The 12,246-nt window shown below is 43.3% G+C and overlaps 1 protein-coding gene across 11 annotated transcripts in view; it reads right to left on the reverse strand.

Annotated features, from left to right (window-relative positions):
- C2CD5 (C2 calcium dependent domain containing 5) overlaps positions 1-12,246 on the reverse strand; it is an 875,314-nt gene that overhangs the window by 276,310 nt on the left and 586,758 nt on the right. For all 11 annotated transcript variants that reach the window (XM_085652749.1, XM_085652748.1, XM_085652746.1 and 8 more), the window contains one exon: positions 5,435-5,533. In XM_085652749.1, the coding sequence (XP_085508875.1) occupies positions 5,435-5,533 (99 nt within the window). The remainder of the gene's footprint in view (positions 1-5,434; positions 5,534-12,246) is intronic.

The raw sequence follows: 12,246 nt of genomic DNA on the forward strand, positions 1-12,246 counted from the left end.
CTACTGCTGCAAGGTGCAACCGAATGGATATATAGGCTAAGCCAGCTCGCTGTAGTTGCAAAAGGTAACAAATAATATTTTGTATAGATGCATCTAGCGGATTAATAATGTTGTTACGATATACAATAAATTTCTTCCATTTCGCCGCATAACCTGCCCTGGTGGTAGGTTTTCTTGCTTCTTTAAGAATTGTCATACAATCTGGTGGTAAATGTAAGTATACAGACTCTATGACTTCAGGAGCCAGATAGCTAGGTTGAGCTCCTTGGGGTTTGGGTGTCTAATTTGTCGATGTTTCTGAGTGAGAAGGCTGGAGTTGGGGTGCAGCTTTTGATGTGGAATCACTGATAGTTCTAACAGTGTGGTGAACCATGGTTGATGAGCCCATGTGGGAGCCACTAAAATCCGTGTGAGTGATGTTTCCGAACCAGAAGCGAAAGGAGAGGGAGAGGCAGTAAAGCATAAGCAAATATCACTTACCAGTTCATTCATAGGGCATGGCCTTTGGATAGGGGGTTTGGGAACCTGGAGGCAATGTTTGGGTATTTTGAGTTGCCTGCAGTGGCGAACAGATCTATATGTGTGGGAATCCCAATTTTTGGAAGTATGGAAGAAGAACCTGGGGATGAAGCGCCCATTCGTGTATTTGTTGCGGCATCCTGCTGAGGAGGTTGGCAATTTGATTGTTCACGCCTGGGAGGTGCTCTGCCAGAACATGAATTCTGTGATGAATTGCCCAACGCCAAATGATCTGAGAGAGACGTGACCATTGTAGAGAATGTGTGCCTCCCTGTTTTTGTACATAGTACATGGCTAACACAAGGAAATGATGGACGGAGTGCTGAAACTTTTCAGTCACTCGACCCTAGTCACAGATCTGGACTGAATCCATCATCGTTCTTTAGCTCACTTCGCCACCTCAGTTCAGATACAGCTATATGTAAATCAGTCTTGACCCGGTGCCTCATGGGAACAGTCCAGCCCGAACTGCCAAGCTAGGTCTTCCCTGGACCGGAAACAAGCATCCTGGGACCGGTTTCGGGCTAACAGCCCACATCAGCCAGGCTAGCTTGAATCCAATGGCGAAGTTAGCAAGGGACCCACGTCTGGGCATACCCTGCACACTTAGGACGAACAAAGCAAACACAAGGAGATGATGGACAGAGTGCAGGAACTTTTCAGACACTCACCCCCAGACACAGGTGTTAATATACGAGCACGTACAGGGTCTTTAAAAATGCCATCGGCATCATGCCTCATCATGCCTTTTAACATAGGCAAACTTTGAGTTGTTCCATGTGTGGAACCTAGTGTCTTGAACAAAAAGTCAACTTCTAAAGACACTTTCTATAATGTAACCCCATGGTAAGATGCTGTCCTGGAAATCAACTCCTGATATCCTATGTCGTAATCAGAAGGTGATGGTTTTGCAGGATATAAATCAGGGTCATTATCCATCAGTAGATATTATAGTCATCCCATGGGTCTGTTGGTATTGGACTATTGTCATTATCCTCATTCCCTGTATCAGGCTGTGTGTGTGGAGAACCCTGAGGTGTTGTGTGTAAAGGGTATGAACTTGGCAATGGTAGTCGTGGCGAAGATGGTGGAGGGGATTGAGGATTAGGGTAAATAGGACTTGCAGCCAAGTCCTCCTTTTTAGAATAATTTTGTAGCTAGTGTCCTCTGAAAGAATCTTTCTTTTACAAGGTGTCACACCTTTAGCCAATATATGTCCAGTGTCTGGATTTATATAGATTTTCTTTTGCTTAGGGTCCAGTTTCTCCTTCATAATTTCCAGGATAAGTTCCGGAGGCTTTTGAAGGGTATCTTTTAATTTCGGTGCAAAAGGTTTCAGCGTTAATCCGGACTTGTCCTTTTTGTCTTTTGGAGCAGAAGGTTTCGGTTCCGAAGATGTCTTTTGTCATCTTGATCCCGACCGGAAGGCTTGACTGACGGTTTCGGTGCCGAGCCCGAGGGCAGGACGTTGGAAACAACATCTCGGTGTCGACCATGGTCAGAAGGCAGTGGTGGTCCAGAAGCCTTTTGTTTCATTGAAGAGAGTTTGAGGAGCAAAGGGGTTTTGTTACTCATGGCACCCTGTCCTGGTGGAACGTCTTCCGACTAACTCGATTACCAACTCGGAGTCCGATTCGTGGATAGAGAAGGCCTCCTCCTCTTCTGCCACGGACGTCTCCATCTCTTCGTGTTCAGTGTCTTCTTCGAAGATATCCGGAGTGTGTTCAATGTTTTGTGGCTGCATTTCCCTTCGTCGAGGCAGATGATCCCGTAAAGTCTTTTTCGATCAGAACGATAGACAAGCGTCGCAATCCTCTTCTTTGTACACCGTGAGTGGCACAATTTGCAGACTTTATGCAGGTCGGTGCGCGGGTATTTGGAGTGGCACAGAGGACAGAATTGAAACAGAGTCTGTTCCATTGGCAGAAAACTAGAAAACTGACTAGTACGGACGGAGTGGCAGTGAACTGACTAGGCTAGGCCCGAGGGCCACCTACGATCGAAGATGGAGAGTTTTCCAATCTATTCGATACACAGAGAACAGTGGAATGTGTACGAGAACAATACGCACGAGTGTACAGTGGATTGCGCACCGAGGGGAACCTGGAGGACGGTTTCTAACTGGAGCGCCGCAATTCACGTCAGAACTCGATGGTGGAAAGAAAACGATCTAACAATGGAGTTGATGCCCATGTGAAATATCACCGAAACGAGCAGTCACCTTACCTCATGACTGGAAAAGACTTCATCGAAGAAAAACATCCTGCAAACATCCGGACCCAACACTAGATGGCAGGAGTATGCAAAGCATGTGTATCTACAGCATACATGCCTCGAACATAATATTTTCATTCTCCAAGATTTCTCTCATGGGAACATCAAGTCAATGGAGTTCTTCTACGGCCCAGTAACACCTATCAAGGTTTCTCGGCAATAGAAGGGAGAAACCCTACTGGTCTTAGTATACAACTGTAAGCCCTAGAGAACAACTAGTTTTTTTAAACAATTTTCAAAATTTCTCTGTAGCACCTGGCCCCTCTCAATTGCATGGGTCTGAAGCACCTTATTTCATATAAATTTTTTTGGTGCCATTTTTGATTTCATTACTAATGATTTTTTCTGCCTTTGAAGTAATAATTTTTTCTTTTCCCCTTCTTGTTTGTGTCCTCATTTCTGTTTTCCCCTCTTCTTTCCAGCTTCCCCTGGAAGCAGAGGGCATGAAAGATCTCTATAGGTGGAGCAGGAGCATATCCTGAGCGCAGCCCTCTTCCCCATACACCAAGCTTACATAGACACAGACACACTGTCCACAGACCTAATACAGACAGACTTCCAGCTTACATACACCTCCAGATGCACAACGCCTTAGAGACACAAACACACTACAGATGCCAACCCTGCACAGATACACCTACTGATAAGCTCACCCACAAAAGGCATTCAAACATACTGCACAGACACCCACCCTACACGGATACACCTGCCGATTCACTATGAAACATGCATTTAGGCAGACATACACACACCTGCAGACACGCATCGTGGATCGTACACAAACTGACTGATAGAAACACACACACAACGCTCTGCAGACACACACAAACAGTCCTCAGGGAAACACACCCCGTAGACAAAACTCTTAAGAACACCAAGGATGCCCATACAGGCATTGCTACAAACACACAGACATTATGCACGCAAGCACTTAGAGGCTGCTGCCTGGAGGGGTGATGGAAGCAGAGGAAAGAGCACAAGCAAGCGAGATTAAGTCTTCAAACTGCCTGGATTCCAGAAGGTGCTGGGGAACAGTGCATGCAGAGCTGCCTCTGAGTTGTAGGTGAGTGCTTAAGAGATCAGGAGTGGAGAGGGTCAATAGAACGTGCCCTTCAAATGAGGTAAGCGGATTAGCGTTGTTGAACAGCATGGATTCTTGAAGGGTGAGTGTTTGTGAGGAATCCAAAGTCTACAAGATGAACGACCTGATCGTCAGTTGCAAAAAAAAGTGCTGAAATAGTACAAGGACAGAAGGAGGGCTGAATAACAGGTGCCCACTCACTGAAGTAAATTCGGTATCAGCATGATAGTACCCACCCATGGCTTCTTTATGCAGCATTCAAATCAAGACTTCTCCATATCTCACTTCTATTCCTATTCTCCACCACAACTTCACCACCACCCGTATGTCCCCATCACTTTTACCCTAGTCAGCACAGAAGGGGACCATGTGCAGATCCCCAAAACAGTGCTGTACTGTACAGAAGCTTTTTGAGTGCTGGATCCTGTTCTTATCAGTAGCTACGGTGACAGGAAAGAACATCAGAGGCTATTAGCATTCCACCAACTGTGCTCGACTGAAAAAGATGCTTATTTGCATCAAGTTTCAGAAAATTTAGCTGAACTATTCCAAATGACCTCTTAAAGAATATTAAACTGCATCAGACTGGAAACACTTAGTACTGAAATGGACAGTTTGATAAACGACGGGCATTTAGTCATGCTCTGAGGGAAGATTTTCTATGGAAACAGAAGCTAGAACAGCTTAAGGTTTTTAATTTTACTTTAGCCTTCAGAAAACTGTTAGAAGGGGCTGCCACTTCTACGTTTACTTTGTAGCCCCCCAGCTAATAATAGATGAGTGCATGCCTTGAAAATACAATCCGTACCCATGTTATTTTTGCAAGAAGAAATGTTTTACTTGGCAGTGTTTCCGGGGTGCCTAGACCCAATCTCAGTGTATATTGAGATTATGGGCTAGTGGCCAATCATAGACCTTTATACATTTTCCACAGTGATTGGATCTCTTCCTACCATCGGTTGACAGCACTATGGTGCCACAGCTCATTTCTGTTAACCTCAATTTAAAGTCTAGTTGCCCATCGGACTAAATAAACATTAAGTCTGCTAGTCGCTGACGGAAAATCGACAGGTCTCAGGAATTATCAATTTCACACCCCTGCTACTACTGCTTCCTCAACTACATACTACATTGAATTTCCAAGGTCTTGGTGTTTACGAGACTTCAATATTGTTAAACAGTATATGCTGGAGGGCCAATGAAAGAGTTCTTGATGCTACAAAGACAGCAAAACCAACCTGCCAGACCCGACCTCAAACAAGAGAAAATGAAAATAAATAAATACAAGTATTTAATAGTTTGAAGCTGTTCCTTATGATGCGGAACGAGTATGGTCACCATGGTATTCCAGGCCCATCACAACAATATCACTTTCTTTGGCACAATCATATAGTGGTACATGCATCACAAGGATGCATGGTATTTCACCTTTAAATGTAAAAAAACAGAACTTCCAACTACACTAGGGAGAACCACCGAATATCCACATTGAAGGTACATTTTTATTAAATAGATAGATGTTAAAATAGACACAGATGATAAAAAAAAGATTCTCCTTACCTTTAACAAATTCTCACACAGATCATTGAAACTTTTATTAAGTGTTTGATTTGTGAGGTAGATGTTATTCAATCTCATTACTCTTACTGATGTGAACATCTGAAAAAAGTAAAATAAAAACCTTAAAACAAACATGCCAATATTTTAATATAAAATAATCCTAAATCAATAAGCAACCACTAGTTCACTTTTTAGATCACATTTTAGTGAAATTTGAAAAATACTTTATAACGGGTGTTTGTCCAGCTTCTGTGCAAAGCAATAACACTTTTGGGGATGCAGTGTGCCTTCTAACTACAGCGATATGAAGGGGAAAAGATAACCAGAAAGTGCCAGCGTCTTGAACTAAAGCACTTTAATAGTAGAATTTGACCCAATTAAAGAAACAGATCACTTTCTATTGGCTTGGGAAGTAGGGAGTAAAAATCTTACAAGTCACCATAAAAGGTATCTCACAATATCACTTGAAAACATATGCAGGATTGACGACATCAGGTGTTAGAAGCAGTAACAGAATTAAACGTTCCAAGAAAAGCAGGGAACTGAACATCCTAGTGGATATATACAATTGTCATCTAGAAGATGACTGTAAATCAACTCCATTGGCCTCTTCCTAATTACAATAATTACTTCACTAGAGAGGAGCCTACACACTGAAGCAGGCATCCCACTGATTAGCATACACCCTTTGTTTTAATACTATTCCCTCCTTACTGGACATCTTGTAAAAAAAGAACTCTCCACACACATCAATCCTCTTCCCAAATTTTGTCAGTTGCTATATGTGAGGCATGTACCCAGGCCTACAGTGAGCGACAGGCTGGATTTTGGATGTACAGGCTAATAAGACTGCCTGAAGTCATTCATGGTGGGTATGTGAATGGAAAGTAGCTTTACTTATGTTAACAAAGACAACTCCTCCATTTTTCCCAAAAGTAGCAACGTTTCCCTGAAGGGATCAAACTAGTCCTTCTGTACCAAGATACATGTGTCCTAGAAAGTGACCATGAAGGCCTTGATCTGACAATGGTTCTCCTAGACGTCAGCAGGAGCATAGAAGAAGCAGGAAATGTAAGAATGAGTATTAAATGCCTGAAGAAGTCTGAGGCATAACTTCAGGGCCTTGGACTTTCAAGACTTTTAGATAACATATCTGAAGATTATGCACTGAAAGCTTTTTATCTAGGCTAAAGGATGTTTGACATTTGACTTTTAAGATTGTTCTATAGGTGGCTAAAGACCAGACATGTGCATGTTTTTTTTAAGGTAACCATGCATTTCTTCTCTATGCTTCCCCCCTTGAGGCAAAAAACACGCTGTAGAGCATCAACAGGTTCAGAGTCTTTTGCAGATCAGACTCATACTAGCCCTCCTCATTAAAGTAAGGTAAAGCATTACAGAATCTACAGAATATTGGTTGGCATGGAGAAGGAAGAGTCTTTTTTCTTGCTGTATGAAAACCATCTATAGCAAACCAATGAGCCCTGGGTCTCCCGTGACAGAACAGTTACTACATCGAGTAAGTCACATTTCCTAGGCAATATAGCCTCACCTCATCATCCTCAACACTGACTCAGAATCAATCAAAAGAGGATCAAACCCTCCATTTTGAAGAGGTCCATGCATCTGAATAAAGGCAGTGGATTTTGTGATATTTTCAGCACTATCTAAAAAAACCTCCTCTTATTCTTGAGTCATTTAGAACAGCAAGGCACTCGATGGATAAAATATATGCATATCTCCATCCTCACCAGACCAGCACCAAAAAGATCTGAGGTTTGCATTAGGGGAACATAATTATTTAGCAGTTCCTATATGTTAGCTAAGTTCTGCTAAGCCATATTCTCACCAAACACCAGGCTATCCTGGTTATCCCTTCTTTAGAATCAAGGATTGAGGAGATACATGTATTTGGTAAACATGCTAAGTCCCAGTGATAATAACATGCTCTGGTCACCTACCAAAGGAGTGTGCATATGAAGATTTTAATGAGGAGAAACATCAGAAGTAGTGTCTACAGATCTTCCTATCACACTGAATAAAATTAATCTAGAATGGTGCAGAGGTTTTTTTTTTTTTTTCTTTTTTTTTTTCCTTCAGAGGTTTAGGGCATTATGGCATCTATTGAGAAGTCAGTGTAGCCTCTTGACAGGCACATGCTTATTCAGAGTTAGAAAGCTTAGGAAAGAGAGTGAGAAATGTTTTGCAGTTCACTGACAGACTCCAATCCAAGTCTGGAGATGGGCAAGAATGTAAACACAGATGGAAATTTGTGGAAGAAGGAAAATGCTACTTACATTATGCATCTGTTCAGTGCATGTAGAGCTGTAGATTCATATACTTGCATAGATCGCCATCTGGTGTTGGGCTAAGATGTTTGCACTTTGTTTTTGTCTTCGAAGTAGTCACGAGATAGGCGATGCCTCCTTAGGGTGATAGTGCGCATGGGCATCGACTCCATCTCCAGATTGTTTTCGCCATAAAGGGTGATGATGAAGTTAGTAAGATATAGAAATAGAAATAGAAAGAGATGTCCATGTGTGATGTATCTAAGTAAGATAGCACTGCAACAGATAGAGGTACCCGGGAAGGAGGGTGGTGTATATGAATCTACAGCTCTACATGCCTAGAACAGATGCATACTGGTAAGTAGCATTTTCGGTTCAAGGCATATGAGCTGTAGATCATATACTTGCATAGACTATACAGCAGTTATCTACCAAGCGGTGGCTAACCTGTATCTATTGCAGTGGCCTGAAAAAGTGTTCTTAATACAGCCTGGCCCACACTAGCTTGTTGTTTTTCTTGCACATCTGCACAATAGTGTTTTGTGAAAGTGGGCGGTGTAGACCAAGTGTCTCCCTTGCAGATGTCATCTAGGGGAATGTTCCTTAAGAAAGCCATAGAAGCCCCTGGTTTGTGTGTGGAATGAGCTCTAGGGGGAATGGTTAATGTACGTTTGGCTTTAAGGTAGCATATTTGGATGCACTTAACAATCCACCTTGCAATCTCTGCTTTGAGATGGGATTACCTTTATGAGGTGGGGAGAAAACCACAAAGAGTTGTTTAGTTTTTCTAAAAGATTTTGTTCTTTCAATGTTGTAGAGTATTGCTCTTTTAATGTCCAGCATGTGAAGAGCTCGTTCTGCCACTGAGTCTGGTCAAGGTAACAAAACTGGGAGTTCTACAGACTGGTTAAGGTGGAAGACACAACTTTAGGTAAACATTTTGGGTTAGTCCTAAGAACCACTATGTTATGATGGATTTGCAAAAATGCTTCTTGTATGGTTAATGCCTGGAGTTCACTAACTCTTCTAAGAGATGCGATAGCAACCAGGAAGGCTACTTTCCAAGTGAGGAACTGTAATTCACATTTGTGTAGAGGTTCAAATCGAGGACCCATGAGTCTGGTAAGGACAATAGTTAGATTCCATCCCGGAGAGGGTGGAGCTCTGGGTGGAATTATTCTTTTAAGTCCTTCCATAAATGCTTTGATAGCGGGTACTCTAAACAAAGACAAGTGTTGTCTGTTTTGGAGATAAGCTGCTATTGCAGCGAGATGTAGTCTTATGGATGTATATGCTAGGTTACATTGCTGTAGGTGCAAGAGATAACAGATAATGTTTTGAATAGAAGCATCTGGTGGATTGATTTTGTTATTTGTACAGTAAATTACAAATCGTTTCCACTTTGCGGCACAGCATGCTCTGGTGGTAGGACGTCTAGCCTCTTTAATGATGCTCATGCAGTCTGACAGGAGACTGAGGTAGCCAAGACTTCAGGTGCCAGATCGCAAGGTTGAGTTGACTGGGATCTGGATGCCTTATGGTTCTGAGTGAGAAGCTTGGGTGAGAGGCGTAACTTTTGATAAGGAACTTCTGATAGTTCCAAGAGGGTTGTGAACCATGGTTGTCAGGCCCATGTTGGCACAACCAAGATCATTGTGAGGGAATGCTGTTTAAGCTTCCGAACCACTAACGGAATGTGCGGGAGAGGCGGAAAATCATTAGTTAATTTGCCTGACCAGTTAATCCATAGCGCATTGCCTTTGGACAATTGGTGTGGATACCTGGACACGAAGCTTGGGAATTTTGAGTTTTGGTGTGTGGCAAACAGATCTATTTCTGGGTGGCCCCACATGTGAAAGAATGGAAGAAGAACTTGAGGATGAAGTTGCCATTCGTGAAACTGCTGTGTTTGATGACTGAGCATATCTGCAATCTGATTGTGTACGCCTGGGAGGTGTTCTGCAAGGAGATATATGTTTTGCGGAATGGCCCATGTCCATATGCTTTGAGCTAGGTGTGAAAGCTGTAGAGTGTGTCCCCCCTGTTTCTGTATGCAGTGCATTGCTGTAATGTCTGTGCGGACCAGGACAGCTTTGCCTACCAGATTGAGTTGAAAGGATTTTAATGCCAGAAACATTGCCAGCAATTCTAGGAATTTATGTGGAATTGTTTTTGCTGAGGGGTCCATATGCCCTGAATGGTATAGTTTTGAAGATTAACTCCCCAGCAAGTGAGCGATGCGTCTGCTGTTAGCACTATCTGTGGAACCGGGTCGAGGAACGGCCGTCCTTTTGAAAGATTTTGTGTGTTCCACCACTGCAGAGAGTGATGTGGGTGGCTGCCCACCAACACCAGATCTGTTAGCTGACCTTGAGCCTGGTTCCACTGATGTGCCAAACACTATTATAAGGGACGCATTTGGAGTCTTGCATAAGGGACGATGAGAATGCAAGAGGCCGTCATACCGATTAACTGCATGAACACTGGAGCTGGTAATGAGTGTTGAGGCTGAAATTGTGATATTGGAGCTTGCATGTTGCGTATCCTGAGTGGGTTGGGGTATGCTAGAGCTTTTGAAGTGTTAATTGTAGCTCCTGGATATTGTTGTGTGCTGGACGGTTGGAGGTGGGACTTGGTGAGGTTCACCGTGAATCCCATGTTGTGAAGCAACTGGATTGTTTTGGGTGTGTGTTGCACACAGCTGTTGTGTGACTTGGCTTTTATTAGCAGGTCGCCCAGATAAGGGAAAACGTGATTATGTTGTCTTCGTAAGTGAGCTGCCACTACTGCGAGGCCATTTGTGAAGACTCTGCGTGCTGTGGTCACCCCGAACTGGAGGACTTTAAACTGGTAGTGCTGACCGTCTACCACGAACCTGAGATATTTCCTGTGAGCGGGGTGAATGGGAATATGAAAGTAGGCATCTTTTAAATCCAGAGTGGAGAGAAAGTCGCCTTGTTGAAGCAGTGGTAGCACCTGTTGGAGAGTGACCATGTGGAAGTGGTCTGACTGAATGTAAAGGTTTAACGGTCAGAGGTCCAATATTGGTCTGAGAGAGTCGTCCTATTTTAGAATTAGAAAATAGATGGGAGTAAACCCCTGCGCCTTGATGTGGCAAGGGGACTGGTTCTATTGCATGTTTTTGTAATAGAGAGAGAACTTTTGTTTTAGAACAGTCAGATGTTCCGAGGACATTGGACGTTGTCTGGGAGGGATGTTTGTGGGAGTGGAGGTGAGTTCCAGGCAATGTCCATACTGTCTGTTGTGATGGAATTCCAGACAGGTAGGAACTGTGAGAGACGTCCCCCGACAGGAGTGGAATGATCGTGGGCAAGTGAAGTCACTGCTTGGTGGTAGGGGAGCTGCGGGTGTTGTTACTGCGGCCTTTTTCCTTATAGTTGTTACCCCTGTGTCCTCGTCGAAAATATCCTCTGGAGGAGGTAGTTTGATTGGGACATTTATATGATGAAGAGGGATGTTCTGAGCCAGTAATTTTGGAGCCATCCCTGTAAAAGGAGCAACGAAAAGAGCCTCTAGGGGAAGACAATTGCAAGGCCCCCATAGATTTGGCAGTTTCAGTATCCTTTTTCATCTTTTCTAATGATGTATCGACCATAAGCCCAAAAAGATGCTCTTGGTCGAAAGGCTGATTAAGAATAGTAGATTGGACCTCTTGCTTGAATCCGGATATCCGGAGCCAAGTGTGCCTGTGTAGCAAAATGCTGGTATTAATAGCACAAGATGCTGTATCTGCCGCATCAAGGGAGTTTTGATTCCTTATCAGGAAGAGGGGCGTTGCCTGTGCTCTGTGAATTAGCCCTCTAGCGTGTATTAGACACTACAAGAGAATCTAAAGGGACCTGACCTCTGATGTACACTGGGTCATTGGGAGCTGCCTTATATTTTTTGTCCACCCTGGAGTTGAGGATCCTGGCTCTGACAGAGTCTTTAAACACCTCTGGTGCATGTTTTAGCATGTCTTTCAGCATTGACAGGGTGCGTGTAGACTTTTGTGAGGGTGCAAATGTTTCTAATAAGAAGTCTCCTTCTAAGGGATCAGAGTGTAATTGCACCCAGTGGTATTGGGCAGCCCTATTAATTAGTCGCGCAAACCCAATATTATCATCTGGTGGTGATGGCCTAGAGGGGTAGAGGTCTGGATCATTGTGTGGATCGGGATCAGTATTATAATCATCCTAAGGGTATGTATCATGTGGGATAGTATGTGCGTCATCATCCCTATGTGGATCTCCGTTCCCATCACCATCAGTATATTCATCTTCATCATCCTGTGGTTAAGGTGAAAATGTATGTTGAGGAGAGTGTGCTGGAAAAATTAACAAATTGGGATCAGCTGGAGAAGGAGAGGGTGGTAGAGAAGTATTATTGCCCATTTCCTTCCGTTTAATGGGTATTTCAGAGTCTTCTGAATGGTCCAGTTTCCTCTTTTGAGGAGGCTTGGCGGTAACATGACCGGTTTCTGGGTCAATGCGGAGTGTTTTTTTGCTTTGGATCCGAAAAATC

Source organism: Triturus cristatus, chromosome 4_1 (genome assembly GCF_964204655.1).
Source record: "Triturus cristatus chromosome 4_1, aTriCri1.1, whole genome shotgun sequence".
NCBI lineage: Eukaryota > Metazoa > Chordata > Amphibia > Caudata > Salamandridae > Triturus > Triturus cristatus.